The 22,140-nt window shown below is 41.4% G+C and overlaps 1 protein-coding gene across 8 annotated transcripts in view; it reads right to left on the reverse strand.

The window, feature by feature from the left end:
* The window catches only part of kmt2e (lysine (K)-specific methyltransferase 2E), a 36,439-nt gene that overhangs the window by 12,945 nt on the left and 1,354 nt on the right, over window positions 1–22,140 (reverse strand). For 4 of the 8 annotated variants that reach the window (XM_059505408.1, XM_059505406.1, XM_059505407.1 and 1 more), the window contains exons 1-4: window positions 17,380–17,693; window positions 4,730–4,914; window positions 734–845; window positions 356–615 (exon numbers count right to left, since the gene is read on the reverse strand). In XM_059505408.1, coding sequence (XP_059361391.1) covers window positions 356–615; window positions 734–845; window positions 4,730–4,800 — 443 coding nt within the window. In that variant the 5' untranslated portion in view covers window positions 4,801–4,914; window positions 17,380–17,693. Of the gene's footprint in view, window positions 1–355; window positions 616–733; window positions 846–4,729; window positions 4,915–17,379; window positions 17,694–22,140 lie in introns of those variants that run through there. The other 4 variants (XM_059505410.1, XM_059505409.1, XM_059505403.1 and 1 more) reach the window with 3 other exon arrangements.

Consider the following 22,140-nt stretch of genomic DNA (forward strand, 5'->3'; position numbering starts at 1 on the left):
AAGTTTCTTCCAGTTGAAACACAGCTCAGTCTTAGATTTTGATTTGGCACTAGGCTTAAGCCTCGTCTGTGAAACCGGGGGATAATTACATAGATTCATTACATCTACCCAACATTTAAAATATCTGGGACACCTTTGTCACTCTTTGTGGCATCTTTGCCATCTTAATATCTTAATACATGATTCTTTAAACCAGGCCTCGTCTCAAGAACTAGTGAGCTCCACATCAATAAAGCATTTCAGACAGTTTAAGACAGGCAAGCAGGTTTTGACATACAGACATGAAGAATGCTGCAAGTACATATGTGGACATGGTCTGAACATGTCAAATCGGCATCAGTGTGTGTGGTCCCACCTGCACTTGTCGCAGCAGATCATGTAGCCATCGTCATGGGTGAAGCCGCAAATGCAGCGTGTGATGTCAGCACCGTAGCTGCTGTCTTCTGAGGTGCTGAGCGTGGTGCCGCGTGACGCCTCGTCCTGGCCGCCAGGCACAAACAAGTTCTCGCCTGGCCGGCCACCGGACACAAACAAGCTCTCGCCCGGCCGGATCAGCACCGAAGGAGGCGGGGACGCCGGCGGGGTGGGTGGGGGTCGAGCCCCATAATTGTGGTCCTGCAGTAGAACCATTAGAAGTGAATGCGTGATCAGACATCACCGAATGCAGATGAGCAGGCCATCGATGTAAGAGCAGGAAGGTGTGTGGTGAGTTGTGCTGGGGGACAATACTCACGGCGTAAGGCAGACCGATGTAGCCGTGGGAGTGGTGGGAGCCGCTGCTGTAAATCTGGTGAGGGTAGCTGGACTTCTCAACTACCACAGAGCTCGCCTCCACAGATTCTGGTCTACTCCATACACACAAACACACAGGGGGAAAAAAAGAGGCCAGAATGAGGAACAAGATTAACAAGGCGTGTTTTAAGCATACAAAAAAAAAACAGGTTTGACAGCAGTTAAACAAAGGGGAAACGAAGATGGAAGATTAACAAAGCTTGCTGGGTTTCAAGGAGAAGTTTATTCACCAACGAATCAACGGTTGGTTGGGTTTGCATCAGTCATTGCATATTTTAGCATGACACACAACACCAAAGACCTCAGTAATGACCTGCTATCTGTACACATGTGTGTGTTTGTGTGCGTGTGTGTGTCCGGTCATGCCCTCAGCTGGTGGGACGCGGCTTGCAGAAAGTGAAATAACAGGATCACACTCTAATCTCACAATAAAGTCGGTCACAAACCCCAAACCCTATCTGGACCACACAAACATGCCCCCCCCCAAAAAAAAGGGCCCCTACGTGTTATTAGAAGCGAATGAAATGAATGAAAGAAGATTTAGAGCAAAACCAGAAATGGCAGCAGTGGGTATAAAACTGGCTGCAAAAGAACCTTCAATGCCAAGTTTTATTGGCAGAAAAAAAAACTCAAAGAGAAAGATGGACTAATCTGGATTGATTTATAATTGCATATACAAACATAACAGCAATTTTCTTTCCACACAGAAACTGTGTCAAGGTCACACAGCCACTCTGATGCCAGTATAGAAACAGATTACACGCTTAACCTGACACCAATGCAACAGTTACGGCGTAATTTGCACACTACTATACTTCTGCATACGAAGAAAGCATGAGTGTTTTCAATGGGTGAGACGACAAAGACAAGCACATACAGATACAGTAGTAGTCCTTTAAAAACAAGCTTACTTACAAAAACGGTTTCAAACCTACCATAAATCAAAGTGTCTGCAGCGTAAACAGCAGAAGCAGCGCGACAGCACACAGAAACAGGTCCGTATTTGTTTCTCTTTCCAGTTTTTGTTAGTGTCTCATTTCCCTCTCAATCGTTACGCTCTTACTGCAAGCGAAGAGAAACCGTACCTGCTGGCCTTCTTGTCACATTCACCTCGTGCCGTCTGTCCCTACCTCACACGCACACTTCCTGATTCAGCTGGCGCTTCGCAGCCCAACTGTCAAAGTGAAAGTGTGTGAACTGCTAAGGGGCGGACCCTCCAGAGAAAGAGAGTGTGAGCGTGTGTGTGTGTGTGTGTGTGTGTGTGTGTGTACACAAGTCAAGTGAGAATAAGAGCTCTTATGAAGAAATGGCCCTTCCAGGCAGGCGATTAATGATTAGTAGGTTTTAATGATGATTTTACACTGCGGTGTGTTTTTAGCGTTATCAACGTGGGACAGGTGACAAGCCGGGGGATTTCCTGTGCATTGATGACAATAAACTGTAGTGTCTTTACTAAAAAAACAGGTGCCTCTCTCAGCAGGGTTAGGACTTTAAACAGGCAGCAAGTCAAAAGGAGACAGAGAGAATTACCCAATAAACGCAGCATTAAAACACTCCCATAAAAAAAATGATGACACAGTTCTGTTAATTGTTTTCAATCATTTACATTACTCTGACTCAAACCAAAAGTCAGTTTTCTTAATGTAGTTTGGTGATCAATCGGTACAGAAATTACTTGGTTAACCAAAGTTTGACCAATTCTATTTTGCTTTAACTTCTTTTCAAGATCTGAGGTAAATGATCCATTGTCACTTTCATTATAGCCATCAAAAAGCCCAAATTTGATCAAATTGTAAAACAATGCATTCAGTGACTGTTGATAATGCGTAGTTACATGCATACTAAGTTAACCATGGTATTACATTAAATTCATATATTTTTAATAAAGCTACAATATAATAACTTGTTTAAATTTAATATATATACTCTTGATAACACTTTAGAATAGGTAACACCTATTAGTTACTTATTAGCATGCATATTACTAGAATATTAAACATGTATTATTGCTAATTAAGAACATAGTAATGCCTTATTCTACACCCCTAATCTTACACAATACCTAAACCTAACAACTACCTTACTAACTATTAATAAGCAGCAAATTAATAATTTATTGAGAGAAATGTCGTAGATAATAGTTAATAAGTGTTACTTATTCTAAAGTGTTACCATACTCTAATACAAATATAAATCAGGCCAATTTACTGGGTAGCCAAGAGTCGAGGAGTGTGGCGTTCTAGAATTCTAAAATAACCGCAATTGCTAAATGGAATCGGAATTATTAATTTGATATTAAATGATTCCCATCGCCAATGACCCCGTGAAAATGTTTTCGCCGTTAAACAGCATAAGGTTGAATGCTGTGATTAAATAAAGTCTTGGCCTCTTAATATGGGAATGTCATCACAGCACACTATGTTGTTATACGTTGCTTCAAATAAAATAAATGAACTTTTGTGCAAAACTGACCACAGAGAGAAAGCACATGAGAGTTGGGAAAGACAGAGGACAGTGTGTGCGGTGCTGTAATTGTAGCTCCAATTAAATGTGAAGGATATGCATGTGCTAATCATAGTCCACCACTCCAGACACAGCTTAATATGGAATAGACAATTCATACACACAAACACACACACCTGCTGAGAGAAAGTGGGGCGACAGATAGGGCACAGAAAGAGTAACAGCTCAGTTTTGAGGCTTTCTTTTACATGCAAGGACATGAAAAGACACAGGTTGTACGCATGTCATTTTAGCGTAAACCACTCGAAAAAACAAGGCAATGTCCGTCTAGGGCTAGATGAGGTTTAGAGGGATTACAGCAGCCATTTCGGGTCCAGTGGCATTTTAACGGACTCTCGGTTTGACATCACGGTGATGCACATTGCCTGGTAACCATGACAACCTCTGCCGCAGGCCCGGGGTGGGCCGACCCCGACTGAGAAGTAATGTCAGGAATAAGCAAAGAGCCACGTAGGAGACATGTCAAACTCGAACGATGCGCAAAACACCACGTAAGACCGCCCAGAGATAGACAATGCAACGTTTAATCCCAGTATGTGGCGTTCCTCATTTAGTGGCTGAGATCTTTCCTGAAGTTTATTAGAACCATGTGGAATAAATCTGCGTACGCAGACAGGCATAAGGATGCCCGAAAGAAACTAAAACCCAGACGGACGTAAAGCGGCAAGGCAGCACGGCCTCTTAAGCTCCAGAGCCCAGCTGTCACTCAGATGGCTGCCATGACAACAGGCCACGCCCCAAGAGCATGCTGCAGAGGGGAGGGCTCTGCTGCACGGCACGTGATGTCAAATCTATTAGACGTCTAACAGCTGTGTTTCCTGCACTGAAACTAACAAGATGCAGGAAAACATTTATGAATAGTAACAGAGTGCAAGATGTGCGTACTGATGCCACAAACACAAAACTGCATACAAAAAAAAACCCTCATTAGCAATGCAATTTAGCATTTTCTTCTAGGGACTGTACACCAAACTAAAAATTTAAATGGTCTCATTGGCTTGACCTTTTGTTGTTGTTTTTGGTCTTAAAGATTTATAAAAATGTCCATTCTTCACACAAAGCTATCTATGCTTTCAGAAGACTCGGGGTGCACAAGTCGTACAGATCACTTTTATGGTGTTTGCCTGTCCATTGTTTGGAAAAGACCAACTGCTTCATAACATATGTTCAACTGAAAAATAATTGATTTTTCTATGGGGATGCAGTAGAAGCAGAGCATGTTTCTGATGAGAAAGTAGCACATAGATGAGAGAACGGAAGCGGTTGGTGGAAAAATCTGACTACAGATGTGTTTCACTCTGCTGATGCCACCAGAAAACGAACGAAATGAAACGAAAGGTAATGATGAGTCAATATGAAAGGACACAGACAGAGAGAGAGAGAGAGAGAGAGAGAGAGAGAGAGAAAAACTCACTCTGAGCCTGCAGCCATGTCCAGGTACGAGGTGTTGGCCGTGTCCACCCCTACTGGGATGACTACGCTCATGACGTTCTGTGCTGGGAGTCTCTTGTCCTACCGAGTCCAGAGCACAGCAATCCAAAACACTGAGGCATGTCAGCCACAGCACTCATTGCACACATCTAAGTGCATCCACAAGGCCTGCAAAAAGACAGAGGAAAAAGATGCATCACTTTTAAAGTTTGCTAATCAACTTTACATCAGATATAACACTAACAGAGCAATAAAAACGTGATGGGGGCACATTCATAGACACCTCACACAGACATATCACGAAACCTGGGTCACTACAGCTAGTGGTGTAAACAGGATGTGACTATGTAACTATGATTCATAAAACAAATATGAGGCCATGGATGGCCCAGAGGCATGATATTATTCTTGCAGACATCAAGGTTTTTGGTTAACAGGAATACTAATATATATATATATATATATATATATATATATAAACTTGTTATTTATATATTTTTTTATAAATAAATAACTAAAGATCGGGTTTGTGCTTCAACATGTTGATCTGGGTAAGTTTCCTTAGCCATCAAAAAAAAAAAAAAAAAATTCAGTGTTTGAACATGTCCTTTTTAAGACATGGGAGGGGAAGTGAAGACTGTGTGGCAAAACCGCATCCAATAACAGAGCTCGACCTTTGCAGAAACAACAAACAGGTGAAGTGACTCTGCAGCGGCTCAAGGGGGCGCAGTTGCATGCTTGGTCGCAGCCACCATGAAAGTAGAGGAGGAAGAGAGAGAGAGAGAGAGAGAGAGAGAGAGAGAGAGAGAAAGAGAGAGAGAGAGGGGAAATACAACATGGAGACGGCCTTTTATATTTTCCGCTCTCATCCATAAACGTCCACTCATCTTGAGCATGCACAGAGACGTGTGGTTGCTGCATTGCTTGCGAGAGGATTTATTTTGTGCAAAAGGCGGAGGCAAAGAACAAAAAACGAAGAATGGAAAGATTAATGATGAAGCTTTGTATGTGTCAAGAAGAGGGAGACGAAGAGAGGTGGATAAAGAAGGGAACAGGCACTGACTGACATCAAAAAACAGCCGCAGTAGACAATCAGTGGCTTCCCTTGTAAAGCAAGGTTTTAATCCTGGTCAGAGGGGCTAAATGTGTCACACCGACATACTTCCCCTGAAACAACAGGGTGGTGACAAAGGAATTAAAGTATGTGTGTATGTGTGTGTGTGTTGTGGTGATAAGTGGGATTAGAGGAGGAGCCAGATGCTGGGAGATACAGTCTACGGATGAAACCTGGATTTTGGCAACACTATACGTCTACAAAACAGAAAACAGGATGGAGGAAATCTAGCACTGTGCTACAACTTCGCCTTACTAATCAATGTCAGTATACACACACACGTGCGCGCACAATTTTAGCCCTCACTGTGATCCAGATCACTGCAAATAAACAAAACATGGACTTGCATGCCCGCACACAACACACACCTTGACCAGTCTTAACATGCCCCTTAAATACACACACTTATACTTCACTATGAGGGTGGCATGTCTTCTGCCAACTGTTTGGAGATAAGTTTCAATGAGACGGTCATCTGCACATGCGGGATGTTGAAGAACAGACTCCTAAACTGTGTGTGATGTGCTTGAGATGTGCCCTATGTAGACCATAAAGACTAGAGAGAGGCAGTCCAAAGACACGCAGAAGTGACAGCTGTCGGCTTCGGGGCTAATCAATAGGAATCTGACAACATGGTGTCTATTGGTGTGTGATTTACTCTGTAGGCAACTATAACTATCCCATTTTTGGCCAAGTCAGGTCGCTTTCACATATGCAGTGGGCCTGATATATTGGGGATGTTTCGACTGCTGTGAAAAATGAATGGAGTTTCACAGTTCTTGGAAAAGCACAGGAAATAATAGCTCTGCTCCAAATCTAGTGAACTGTCTTGCTGTCTTTTGTTTACACAGGCAGCTGTATCCTGAATGAATTGGAACCTAATAAGTGACTGATTTGGAATGCTATACATAAGAAGCATTATGGCTGCCCACACAAATAGAGACCAGGAGGCACCATTCACAACTGATTTGAATAAAGTTTTGATGTTAGCAAAATACAGAGCACATACATAAAAACTAATTGCACTGAAGTATATGCATTTTCTGTATCTCAATTATATATGTAAAAACCCTCTCTTAATTCAGCTGTTTCAAGCCAGTCCGTTATTTTAAATAGAATACATTCAATGTTTCTATAATAATAATTAGATTTTTAATATATTATAAAAACAAATCAATAAAGAAATATTAACAAGCATATTATATATATATATATAATTTCTAATATATTTAATCTTACAGAACAACTGCAAAATTACAATGCCAATATTCATGAATATAAGCTAACAAAACAAAACAGTTAAATTACTGACTTGCTGTTCACATGACAATGTGTATGTAGTAAATGTAATACGTTGAAAGGGGGAATGGAGACTATTCTTCAAAAACTAAATCCTGTAGGACACACTGACCACAGGTGCCCCAAAACGCTCCCTACGTAGGCAGCTTACTATGTTTTGGAACAGAGCTTAAGTTCATGAAAGCATAACAAACAAAGGGAAAAGACAAGGGAGAGACAACACTGTGTTGTGTAATAACCCCATTTCCCTTAGAAAGCATAATGTGGTCTCTTTCCAGCTCTCACACACAGAGACTGTTCTTCTTGGTCTCAGCAAGGCAACCCTGCCGTCACTGCTCAGGAATGCACGCGTGCGCACTGCCTCTCTGTACACACACAGATAACCATCACATGTTCTCCAAACAGCCAAATGTACCCCCCCCCCCCAAAACACACATATTCAGCAAAAAAAAAAAAAAAAAAACTTGCAATTGTAAAAGGGAGGTGTGGAAAAATCTAGTACAGTAGAGCGTTCCTGGCTAAATCAGAGCATTCAGACTGCCTCCGACACCCATCTCCTTTAGTAGAACCGCCTGCCACTCGAGAGGAACACAGCCAGAGAGAGAGGGAGGAAAAAAGAAAGAAAAACGCTCCCCTGCCCTACCCGGATTTCTATCCCTCCTCTTTGCACTTCCTATAAACCCTTGACTAGGGAGGGAAAAGGGGGGAGATGGCTGCGGAATTCGAGACCAATTAAATAGTCAAGAGGAAAAAGAAGCCATTTAAAGAGCCTATAAAAAGATAAGCAGCTTTCGAAACTAAAATATAAAACACACGTATTGTTATGCACCACATGTAATACTGCTTTTCTCGGTCCTGTCCTTCCAGTGGCTCTCCATCGCAGGTATGAAGATGAGAAAGCAATTCTGGCACAGAAATGGGCAGCTGAATCCAAGCGCTCTTCCTCCTCTATCTGTATGCACACAATGTGGTACGGGAAGCTCCTCCTTCCGGCAGCGCGCTACAGCGGGCAGGGAAACCCACAGACTCATGCAGGAGTGTCAACACATGTTTTCTCCTTTCTCTCCCCGTTTCTCCCTCAGTCATTTTCCTGGTTCATGTTGTCTGATTTGCAGCAGGGAGAGATGGAAATAGAATAGCTTCCGAACACTTGCAGCCTACGCTACACTGAGGCTTTAAAACAACAACGTGCAAAGCTTTTCCTGACTGTCATTGATAAAGATGCATGAGGTACAAGGTCGTGTCACCTTGTTCGCGCCACAAATACACCACAATCCGAGAACAATATTGGCCACCGGCCAGATTTAGCTGCTGAAGATGAGAGAAACGTCTACTTGAATACCATATTTTATTAGCAATGTTTTACATTAAACCAAACTTGCTAAACACCAATCCTGACAGACCTGAGCCACGTCCAGAGGCTAGTATATCATAGAGACCTCAGGGTGGGCTCTTTTGACTCGGGCCAATAAGCAAGGACATGTCTTGGGCGTTTATTTTATCTCAGCCTCTCTAACAAACATTAATGAGCACACTTGACATTCTTAAATTAGATGAGGATGACTGATGACTAACTAAATCAATGATGCACATCCCCCATTTAGAAAAGCGTGTTTCATCAAGAAACCCAGATCATTATAATTTCTGAAGGAGATATGAAAGATGCTTGCCATAGCAATAATCACAGCTACAATCCTAGGTTATTGCTTGTCGTTTTTGAGAGGTTTACAAATATGTGGCTGCATACATACTAGCACGATATGAAGATATTCTGGACCCTAAATACGGTTTTTGATTACAAGGTCAAAAAAACTTGATAAATTAGCAAGGTAATTACAACCCATTAGGAAACATAAATATAGTGCATAAATTTTCATTTCAAGCTGGCTTGCTCAAATATCAGCCTTAGTAAACCACTAAAACCCCAATGCAAACAAAGACAAATTTCCTCCCTCATATTTAATAGCAGTATTGCAGTATGCACATGAATGGATGTGAAGGAGTCAAACCAGTCAGTCACAATAGTGCCATGGGCGAAAAGGACAGTCAGGGACTTCATGATGGCACAGCTACATGATTTCATGCCTAGCTCGCACCATTACATCACAAACACCCCACAATAACATCCACACGTTTATAAATGAGTAGGATGAGGTGCTGCACCCATGCCTGTCTGCTCTATGGGACACCTGTCATGTAAGTAGGGCCCGTTGAGAGCGCTCGGTTACAGCCAGCAAACAAAAACAGGTTACCTGAGCCTCAGCTCCTCCCTGCACATCTCTCACGTGACCTTATGGCACTAATACAGACCTCCCGATGGAACAAGCTACCAGCATACATGCTTAATCACACCTCACCTCAACCAAACACGGGCTATAAGTTTTACATCTCATACAAGTTTAGAAAACCGGAGATAGGCTCTGGAGTGTGTTTAGTCTAGTTTCTAGCATGTGTGTGTCCCGGTGTGCGCGACGTGAGCATAGATGCGTCACCTGAGACTGCGATTCTGAGCCACCTGCCTCTCTCTCTCTCTTTATAACCTTCACCTCTCCTGAGTGAGGGTGGGGTGAGGGGGAGCACTTTACTTCTCCATCCCTCTGTCAACACAGAGAACAAACAGACACTGCCTATGGCCTCACACACACACACACACACACACACAGCAGAGTCACCCATGTGCAGTGAAGCTAGAATGCGAGTGTGACGTGACAACCTGACAAAGACAGGATGGTGAATGAAGCAGCTTCGGAGCTGTTTGTGCTGATCGGAATTGCATGCTTTAATCTTTCAGGCAGATATCTTCTGAAATAAAGTCAAAATAATAGAATATATAAGAATTTTATTAAGTCCTAGAACAAAAAAAAAAAAATCACATGCAAACTTAACCTTTCTATGCATCCCTAGGATGCAATGACCTTAAAAAAAGACAGGTTATGCAAAGCATGAGACCGTTGAGTGTTCATTCTGAACTCTTCAAGTTCATCCACCGTGTTTCCGTCCATAAAGACGACAGTGTGTTTGAAATGCACTACGTTTAAGCAGGTTTGTGCAGCTAAGCTCACATTTGCTCCATTCTCGGCGTGGATCACTTCCCTCTAGTGTCGCTGTCAGAGTTGGGTGCTGTGTGTTGATGTGCGTAGGCAGATGTTCAATCCTCTTTACACAGCTGCACAGCCTCACTGTGATGTCACACCACTACACTGCCAACGATTGGACCTCCACCTACAGGAAACGCCAATCAGAAAGCCAAAGCGTGCTCTGTACATGGTCTGCTTCTCTCGTTATCTACATGCAAGCATAGGTTCGAGCTTTTCAACGCAAAAAAAAAGACATAAATACAGTATTCATGAAGCAAACTGCCATTTATACAATAGAAGACGAATCCGTTCTTAATGGCCATCTTGAATCTCAGCCATGGTGCTGTCCTGAATAAAAAGGGTCCCGAAGCATGTGTTTGGCAAGTGTCTCAGACCATCATCTCACCCGTGGCTGCCAAAGTTTGCACCACAGAGGCCAGTCTCACAGTTTGGCTAAGTTTATGTATTTGTCATCACATATCACTGGCTTCTACAAAAACTACACACAAACTGGCGTTTTGAAAAGGCTGTTGGAGCAACGCCTTGGTTTTTATTATGGAAAGCCTTTCCAAACAGGACCATAGTGCCAAAAGTTATAGGAACAGAACAGCGCTGCGGTTAACAAAAGGCAGCAAGTAAGTGATTTCTATTGATGAAAACACATTTACAGCATTGACGTAAGCTACATAGGACGAGGCCTTGAGTGGTGCGCTCACACAGTTATATGGGTGAACTTCAGCAAACTTTCCACAGTCATTAATCTGCTACAGCCAGTGGATGTGAGGTGATAGGAGAGCTCGGGAGGGGGGGGGGGTCTTTGTCAATGTCAAAGGAGAAACAATCGAGTCACAGCAGTTATCTCACAGCTTGACCCTGTGAGCCATTCTACCTGCCCCCAAAAGCTACAATAACACATGCATCAGGCCGAGCGAAAGAAACCAGACACATCAAGTGTGATAAAACACATAAACATCAGCATTCATATGCGGCGTGATGGCTTTACCCTCTGGATAACCGAAACCCCGATGGGGTGCTATCAGTGGACGCACGAGCAGTCACTTGCCTGATTCCCATCCAAGATCAAGATCACCTTTTTGCAGCATCATCGTCTATTCATTATGCATCAAGGCCCATGTTTACCCCACCAAACCGCTCTGATGAATAACCACATTCTTCTGGACCGGTAAACTCCCTGCTGACCAGCGGGAGGGAGCGGTAATCATGAGAGAAATATGACACAGCTGCGTGGGTTGCGCTCTTTTCAATACTGCGGTAAACTCAACAGCATCCTCAGATAAAGCTGTACTCTTTGGTGTGGCCGTTTAACTAAAACTGCTATTGCAGAGAAGTTTTAAGATACAGATGGTTGTGCGTGAGTTCTAGAAACATCTCATTTCCTGTTCATTCTTTATGAGGCAGTGAACACATCTAGGTTTCTGGTACTGCACAGCCTTTCCTTTCATAGTCAAGAATTTCCAGTAAGGTTTAAGTAAACTAAGTCATAAAAGAATTTTGGGTGGTATGATGAAATTCTTATTTCACAATACGAGTGATTTCATTTCACAATGAAGCTATTTTTGTTATTTATTACGAATTAAAACTAAGATGCTAATAACAATAGAAGTACAATACAAGAAAAATAGAAATGAAACAAATAGCCTATTGCTTCAAGTTTGTAAGAAATACTACAGAAATAAAATAGAACATAAAAATAAAAAATATATATAATAATAAAAAGACATTGCAATGTCTTTAATACATTAAATGCATTTTGTGTGCATTTGAACGTTTTTAAAATATTATTATTTTGAACATTCAAGCGCAATAAGCTGTGAAATAGAACTCATTCGCATTCTGTCAACGGAAGAACTGCATTGAGTTTTTTTCATGTTTATTTATTATTTTAAAATGATTTCTTTATTGTTGTAACATAGTAAGCACTTGTGTAACACTATTTACATGCGGTGGAATAGGGCTTGGGCGTCGGGACATCATTACTTGGCGTGGCCGCCACGTTGATAGCTTCCTTTACTGCTACTCTGACTACTGCGCAGTGTTTAGACGTACTCGCTCTCATCTGTGTGTCTTAATTTGATTAATTAAAAATCTATTTCAACCATGGTAAACCGTTGATGTATTGTGGGGTGTAATTGCGCAACACATAATCGCCATGGGGAAAATAAAATGAGAATGGATTAACTTTACACCACTTTCCTGCTTGGAGGCGTGACCACGGAGACCATAACATCTGAATATTCATTTATATAGCTTAAGTCAACATTGAAAATAAGGGAAATTTCTCGGGTTACTCATCCAAAATACGGGAAATTTCAACATTCATCTTTTTGTTGCTATCCCTCTGCTGACAGCAAAAATTCGTACTACAAAACTGCTGCATTAACTAACGTTAAGCGATTTGTGAAGCTAGGTCTAACGTGACTTTAGTCACAGATTGGCGTGAAATCGTGCTCTCACAACAACCACGCTATCTTAAAAAGCCCAACATCACGCTAAGGTTGCTTTCAAGTAAGCAAAATGATGCTTTGAAAACATCTGTTTCGCTAGAAGGGCAAGGAGTAGCAACAGGACAACAACACAGAGACTTGACAGGTCCGATTAAAGGGCTAACGGGATATTTAACAGGAAAATACTAAAACGGGAAGACAGCTGGAAAAGAGCTCAAATATGTGAGAACCCCGGAAAAAACGGGAGGGTTGACCGCTAATAACTACACTTTTGAAACAAATTGTTAAAAGACCATGTGTGAATGGTTGTTAGCACTAACGGTTACTAAACTAGCAGCTAGGTAGAGCGCAGCTTACTGGATTACTGTATGCCACTGTTCCGGTTCTATGATTTGCAGCTCCTGAACCCATCCATTTGTGAACTGTACATGAGACTTCAATGACTTGTAGCTTCGGAACTATTCTGAAATGTAGGCGCTCACAAAACAAACAAGGTAGCCGAAGATATCTGTAATGCAAAAGTGCGGCAGCAAGTCTCTGTCGGTACTCCACTATTTGTTGGGAATTTCATATGGATCCAAACCGTTAATAGTGCCGATTTTGTCCACATACCGGTCCCTGGCATCCCTATTTAGCGTATCCCTATAAATCCCACAACCTTTTCGCGATTTTAACATCTTTTTTCTTTCTCCCAACTCTGGTCCCGTTCAAACCCGGTTCAGCGCTATGATTTCCGCGAAGCAGAAAACGAGGACGGAATCTCAAAATCCAGTGATGAAAATTAAACTTACATTTAAATATGGACAGTCACAGATTTTGTCAAAGTTAGCATAAATTAATCTAATCAAATCTCCATATGGACCAGTATCTGTAAATGTTAATCCGTAAAAGTTGTTTGAAATATGAATCTGTGTTCTGCGCGTCTCTGTGTGAATTAATGAATGGCAGAGACGTGCGGGTTTGTTTACTACATAGACTGAAGCGCAGGACACTTGCATTAATTTCAGCATCTGAGCTTCAGAGTTCTCTCTCCATCAAGCGATCTGAACTTTTCAGTTCATCTCAATGGACGCACAGCGCACCTGTATTTGATGCTCTGTAAACTCTTTGTGAGGGCGCACGACTCACCATCGCTTTACTGATAGCGTTTCTCACACATGCAAAGAGAGAGAGAGAGAGAGAGAGAGAGAGAGTCTTACCACACTGAATCGACACGCTATATGTAAACTATTCTTTGTTGTCTTCTCCAGTCAAAATAATGGAGTTCATTTAGAATTATTCATATTTATTTTCGAACAAGCATAAGACAGCAATTTCATTGGCTGGCGCTGATCTAGTACCGTCCCTGTTTTGATTTCAGCAAATCAGTTTGACCGAACGCAGACAACGTGATTAATATTCATGAACCCAGCGGCTCATCAATTCATAGTGCATTGTAAATACATTAGTATGATAGTAAAATTAGTAGTAGTATTATCTTTTAATAAGAATTAATATGATCTACTACTATTTTTTTTACAGAAACCCTCAATGACCAAAAATATAAATGACCAGAAAGCATCACCAGTCTTAAGTTCAGTTAAAATTACAAATATGCATTCATTAGGCCTCAAAGTTAATTTTTACATAAAGGTATTGTGCTAGAAATATTACTATTAATTAGTAAAATGTATGTGATACTGCTACTACTGTTGAAAAAATTTATAAAACTTTATTTTTTAAAGAAATAAATCACAATATTTCTTCCATGTTTTAATTTTAATAGCAAATCCCCTTTATGTACCAAAAATAAAATGTGTTTAAATTTCATAAATTAAAAGACAAATTAAATTTGGGTGAAACTTGTTTACTGTTTTTCATAATTATATAACTTGTAGAAAAACTTTAAACAATTGTAAATAAGTATAAAGAAAAGTGAAGTGACATTCAGCCAAGTATGGTGACCCATACTCAGAATTTGTGCTCTGCATTTAACCCATCCGAAATGCACACACACAGAGCAGTGAACACACACACACACTGTGAACACACACCCGGAGCAGTGGGCAGCCATTTATGCTGCGGCACCCGGGGAGCAGTTGGGGGTTCGATGCCTTGCTCAAGGGCACCTAAGTCGTGGTATTGAAGGTGGAGAGAGAACTGTACATTCACTCCCCCCACCCACAATTCCTGCCGGCCCGGGACTCAAACTCACAACCTTTCGATTGGGAGTCCGACTCTCTAACCATTAGGCCACGACTTCCCACTGAATGAATGGCATTGGTTTTATTTTTAGTGCTAAAGTTTTTTTTTTAATTAGCAATTTTGCTTTGGTACCGAAAACCGTGGATTTTCACTGGTACCGAATACTGAAATTTTGGTACCGTGACAACACTATATATCATCATACCACCCATAGGCCTAGAATGCATTGTGTTGTGAAACGAGGGAGGAACAAGATTAGCTGTTTAAAGCTAGATTAAAATTGTTCTTTGTGCTACTATGAAACACAAAAGATGAGCGAGTAATAAATCCCTTATTGTTCCTTCCACAAAGGGCTGCATGTTTATACTTTTACTTAATTCCAGTGTAATATCTTGCCAAAACCTGTCTCATGTTTAGCACTTTAACTTGTAGTAAAGACAACAATGATCTTTTTATCCCCAATGAAAACAACCTTTTGAAGGGGGGAAATCTTGTGTTGAACCACATCGACAGATCACTTGTCGTTTATTATACTTTGCTTCATGAATGAGCTGAGATTTGAGTGTCTGCATACATTTATGAGGGTTTATCCAGATTTAGCACAAAGGCTGCACATCCAGCACACTCATATGGTTCAGTTTATGCGCTGAAGCGTTCAATGATCATATTTGGTGAAACACAGCCCTGTGTTTGTTCTGGTGTGTGTTGTGCACTTGCCTGTGGGTCAGTGTGTTGGCGCTGCGGTGTGTGTGTGAGCTGATCGAGGGGTGTGGAGGCTTTCATTACCACAACATCAACTCATCCGCCATTTTCACTATGTCCCCGAGAGGAAATACTGCGCTCGAAGACTCGCTGAAATTTGACAGAAAACGGCCAAGATAACAAGAAACCCGCCTTTTCACATAAGCTTAAGTATCTAAGTGTCAAATACGCTGTTTGTGTGCTGGAACCAAGTGTTTGCGTCGTTTCTGCGTCGCTAGCGACGACGACTAACGTTAGCTAACCACAACTTGCCTCAAAAATGTTTAAGATGATCTTAAAGGGGAAAGTGCGTTTTAACGACTTCGTTTGACGTTTTAATAACCTTATGATCAGTTAGCACATCTACATCGCTAAACCAACCGCGTCATGTCTAAAGTTACTAGTTAATTAATCAACATCCTCACAAACAGCTAGTCGGTGAAGCTAACTGGTTAGCTTGCTATGCTAATGCGTATCGATTATGATACACCGGAGCGTTAAATTTCCTCACATAAGAGCATAAATCAAATTTCCAAGGATAAATAATCAAACACAAATCTTCCTAAACACAAAAACACGTCGAGTGACGGTTTATTGGCGGTAAACGTCATAACTGCGCAGTTCGTTGGTAAAGTAAAGCAGCGCGGTTCTGGTCCGGTTTGAGAAGCTGAAGCAGATCTGATTATACATTATTATTATATTATATACATGATTATACACGAACCAAGCCTGAACCCCTCCCCCCCAGCACTCATTATCAGCACACAACCACACAAAACACATCAGACAGACAGACACTAAACAAGCGCTCATATTCTGTCCTCTTTGCCAAGTCAACGCATTATTAAGCGAAGCAGCACCAAGTCAAATTCTCCGCAGCAATTAGAGCGCAAGTCCCCTAAAAAAAAAAAAAGATTAAAATCGCCTCGTATTTAAATGGTTTTAACTACTAAGAGTCAGTTCCAGTCAATAGGCTTCAGAAGTGTGTTTTTATGGGGTAAGAGTGGACCTAGGGAACGGTTAGCTGGAGTTGTGAGGTGTGTAAACAAAAGCAGTGTTGCAGCTTCTGTCAGAGCACACAGTGCCATTTTAAACATCTCACACCTCTCGTTCTCTAAAAAATGCACAACAAAACACGTGTAAATAATTTTAAACGTGTGCATATATCGCCGTCGGGGTTGTAGATGAGTGGCGGGAGCAACAGCAACATTTGTGAGAAACGACTTCACCAAACGAGAAACGCTCTTCAGCAGCTTTTTTTTTCATCTAAAGAGATTATTGAATTCTTGAGCGGTTTCTTTCTTTGGCTGGCTAAGTTGCTAGCATTTCTTTGGTGACTGTTGCTAGCAGCTTTACAACAACGCAACGAGTTTCCGCTACTCTTGTGTGCAGCTTTCCTGGTTTCTATCACAAGAAAACAGCGTTACAATTTAAGATCTCTTCTTCTGTGAGGCATTAAAGGAGGGTGTGAGCTAGCTAGCAACCTTAGCTGCTAAATTAAGTCATACACACACACACTCCTCATATTTGCCCTCTTTAAAACAAACCAGGTGGGATTTATAACTCAAATGGAGGGGTGACAAATGCAAAGCGGTGTTATAATTATAACAAACTAAAAATTCAAGCTCGTTAAAGCCACTTTCAGGATCTACACGAGGATGGGACGCTCTTCAGCAAGTCACTTAGACAGCGGCATCAAACAGCCGTCTCTGATAAACAAATAGATAGCTGTAGGATCTCGGCAGGTACTTACCGTTGATGTCCACTGTGATAACGGGGAATAGAGACACGGGGGACTCGGGTGAGACCCCGCCGCTTGATCTAGCACACAACCAAAACAATACTTCGCTCCCCACTGCGGATGTGTAACAAAGCGTTACAAATCGCGCTGTTTCGCACCTGTGTTTCGCCTCGTGGCGGTCTTATCCAAACGTATAGTTGGAGTCTGTTAAAGCCCGATAATTTTGTCCGTATCTGTGCCGACAGTTAGAAACTGGATCCCTTCAATCCTGTCTCTTTTCCCTGTGCAAAAATGGCGGCCCTGGCAGAAGTGCCGTGACTCCGCCTCCCCCCGCGCGCCCCCGCCCGGCTCTCGGTCACTGCGCGCTCCGCCTCTACATTCCGCGGGGTTTCCCAGAGCAGAACCACAGGGGCGCGCGCAGGGGCGAGAGAGAGAGTTCATCCGCGGCGAGCGGGAGCGCGCATTCTTCTCATCATATAGTCCAAACATATAACTCTGCAGCCCGCTGTGGAGAAATAAGCCTGAAGGCTCGGCCTAGCGAGGTGAATGCCTGAAGAAGGGGAAAAAATAACCGCAATTAGGATTATAGTGAGTCACTTATTATAAGAAACCCTTCAACACAAGAGGACTTCCAAACTGAATTTCGAGGACTTGTCGTTTTGCAGTATAAACAATGTGAGGAATGAGTTTGAAGTTGATGCACTTACACTGAAAACAAAAGTGTCGAAATAACCCTATACCCTTATATAGTGGATACTTCATGCACTCAATTGTAATGGTTTTTCACACTTAGTGGACTCTGATGTTGGATGACAAAATTACCTTGTATGCTAGGGTGCATTGTGTATAAACCTGTTTTTATAAAGTCTATGGTATAAACACATATTTAGGGACACAACTGCTGTTGTTAAGTTGTTCTGGATGGTTGATAAGTGGTCACAAGGTAGAAGAGTTCACTGGATATTCTGGTTTCTAAATATGGCTCGGTTTCCTCCTCCAGTATAAATCTATGGGTTTGTTTGCTCAACCGTCAGGCAAAAATGCAGTTGTAGTAGTAGTAGCACAGTAAGAGTAAGCCGATATGAGGTGACATTCATGTCATAGCACAAACGATGCATCCCAAAGTTGGTCTGAATCCCTAAACCAAAGTGTTTTTTGTTGTTGTTGTTGCAAAGTAGAAAAAAATGGTAAAAGGTTTCAATTATGCCAAGACCTTGTGTTTTGCTTCGATATCCGGATGTTTTGGAATGATAAGATAAGAGTCTAACATTTTTATGTGTATGTGGTAAAACAGTCTTTTTATAGGTTCCTGAAGTGGAAGTCTAATCGTCAGCCCTACACGCATTTCCTTTCTTTATGGAATCTCTTCCCCCATAATAACTATATGAATGTCAAAACATATATGAAAAAATAATAGCTAAACACAAAAAATGAGCGAAAATAAAGCAGAAGGCAGCCTACACATAGCCTACTACAGTTGAATACGAACACCTACTTGTGAGGCCCAAAACAGTAACTGGCTGCAAATCTGTTACGTAACCCTTTACACAATTGCAGTGTTTTTTCCCCCCTCAAGTTAACTGAAGTGAGATGACCACAAGTATAAACAGAAACATCTGCAGAATGTAATGAAAAGGTAATTTTCCATTGGCTGCGGACAGACCAACTCTTTTTTTGTACTTTGATTTTCTTTTGTTTTTTCATTTTGTCAGATCGCTTCAAATCTAGTCTCTCAAGTTCACGTTGAGATATATTGCACAATACACATAATAAAGAATGAAAAGTGGATTGTTGTCCTTAATCATTTGCTGGTAAACTAATATATCATATTGTGGAAGGATCTCCAAATGTTGCTCTTCAACCAGAGGGCTTCATTCGAGCACCTCACCCCACTCACAAACACCCTTCCTCCCCCACATTGAGCCCGACTGGATCTAAACCGCATCGTCATGCGCATGCGCAGTCTGTCTTATAAAACCAACCACTAGCAGTTGAAAAGCTATGCTGCAACGCAGAGTGGAGAAACACGGCAAGACAAAGATGAATACTGCGATGTGACGCGCCGACCATCGAATTTGTACAGTTAAAAGGAAAACGACACTAAAGAGATTGTTAAACCGAGCTGTTGTATCGCACAGGATTGCCTACGCCAGTCAAACCATCTTCAGGTTTTAATTCTCGGGACGATGAGATTATAGATGGATATTAAGACGGGCTACATCTCAACCGTTCCTGGCGCCTAGGGTATTATTTCAGTGTCGATACCGTTCAAACTTGGTTACGCTTTCAAAATGGCGATTTTCTCCGCTCGTCCCCCTCCCTGGCCTTCTTGAATAGAATGAACGACACTGCCCTTGACCAATAATACGCGTATTGTTCTGTTTCCTCGGCGCTGATTGGCTTCAGATGACATCATCCGTGTTGTGGGCGGGCTCTGAGCTGCGAGGGGAGAGCGGCGCACCCGGGGATACGACCGCATTTGGGGACGACAGTAGGGCGCCATTAACTCCGAATCTCATTAACGAACTGATTTACGCGAATTAGCGTTTTAGAAGAGCCATTTAGCGGAGCTGGTTGATATACAAAATGAGTTCAAGGCGTCATTACTCCTCGCAGCACTGCACAAAGTGCGCCAGAAAACATCGCTGCCGAAAACCGGATTCAGCTCCTTGAGAGTACGTCACCAGTCGTGTGTTTTAAAGTGCACACTGACGACTAAAAACCTTAATGTGCTTTAATCGCCTCAAACAGCGGGGGTATCTTGAAGTAGTGTTTTGGACGCTGGGTGGTTCGTTTCAAAGAACCGATTATAACGATTCGGCGATTCTTCTCTTTCTTTTGCGTCATGACGTAATTACGTGCCCCTTAACAACACGATGTGACAAACTACGAGTTTATGATGATTAAGTAGTTCGTTGCAGTCATCAAGTAAATTTTATTTGTCAACTCCATTACATATGCGTGTTAATAAATATACCATGAACTAAGAATCTTGAAACCAGTACAGAAACCATCTTTAATCTAGAACTGCTAGGGATTAATCGTTGAAAAGATCTAACGACAGTTTAGTTCGTCCACGATTTGAAAATCAACGTTGGCTGGCAGTGCATTTTTTGAAAATCCATATCTTGTGTGTTTTGGGAATTCTTAAAGGTCAAGCTTTCATTTACGAGAGAAAAAACAGAACAATTGTGTAATACGTCACAATAACAGAGCTGCAACAAAAGCGCTCGGCTAAGGGCGCGCGCATTTCCTGTGACTCTGGTGATCAGGAAACGATCGTGTGCAGAAAACGTCCTGGCTGAGGTCTCACGTCGCAGTTGTTGCTGTGCCATAGTGCTCTCAGAAGTAATCTGTTCCGCGCGCTCGTTAAAATGGATGTTGGGTAACCCCGTGCCTTTGAGCTGCATGATCCGCTCGCCTTCTCCATTGATTGTGTTTCCACAGCCGCCATGTTCTCGATCCCACGCCTCCTCTTGCGTTGCTCTGGGGATGAGGATTAGGAAATGGCATATTGGACGGAGCTTTTTTTCCCTGTAGAACGCACTGCTACCTTAGTGAGTTACAGTTGTTGTTTTTTTCATGCCGGCTCAATTAATAAAGTCCCTTAAACTCAATATTCCACGCAGGTTCGTTAATAATAATATTTTAACGCGGTAGTATCCTATTTTTGTCCATTACATGAAATTGTCTTCTTCCTCCAAGTGCATAGTACATTCACCAAATTGCGAGATGTTACAGCTTTAAAATGAAATATCATTATTAAAATGGTTAGTAAAGTGCAGTGGTTTGTTATCAGGTGGCTGAAATAAACGGATATAAACTATAAAGCCCACGGTGTCATATTTTATACATTAATTTCTAAGGCCTGTAGGTTATCAGCACGATGGAAAATCAGCTGGAAAACCTGTTCTACACACGCCAATTTAAATTTAAGTCTTAATAACCCATTGAGAGATATAGAGTGATATTTACATGCATTTTATAAGTAGTCTGCTTAACTCTTAGAAATGTAATTGATATAACAAGATATCAGAATTTCATCTTATGTTTTGGGCACATAACATCTACACCAAACTATATTTTTATATGAGCACCACATTCACTTATATCATACTCTATGGGCCATAAAAGCATAATGTGTCAAAAATGATTCAAAATATTTAAAAAAATCTAAAATAAAATCTAATAAAGAGGTTCAATAAACTATTCCATATATATATATATAAATTTTTACAGGGTTAAGATGCTAGAAGATTAAGCCTGATAACTTGTAAACTTTTTTCATTTTATTTTTTTTATTAAAGAGCCGTTATATATTATTAAAGGCCAAATAAACAGTTTTGAAACATAAATCACAGGATTAGTCATTTTCTTCTTTTGACACTCCAAGTCTCTCCCAGCCTTTTGAATATTGACTTGGACAATAGTCCTTCGAGTAATAAAGACAATAAAGAGTAATGGAGAAATTGTTGAGTTTTATTGCTGTTTGTGCAAATTAAGTACTATTTCAGATAAAATGATTACTTGTCTCCTGTGTCTTGTTCTCATAGTCTGCAACCGTGTAAATACGGTTTCTTCATGCAATGCATATAATAAAACAAATTCACAAGAAGTATCTATCTTATTTCTTGGTTAACGTTTGCATAAAGGAATCCTCTATCGGAGAAGACGGTATGATTCTTTGCGTAGTATGGTTCTTATCTGTTTACATGATGAGATGGGACATTTGGGCATAGAGCACACGTTGAAGCTAGCAGGGTTAAGACTAAT

This window comes from Carassius carassius, chromosome 22, assembly GCF_963082965.1.
Source record: "Carassius carassius chromosome 22, fCarCar2.1, whole genome shotgun sequence".
NCBI classification, from domain to species: Eukaryota; Metazoa; Chordata; class Actinopteri; order Cypriniformes; family Cyprinidae; genus Carassius; species Carassius carassius.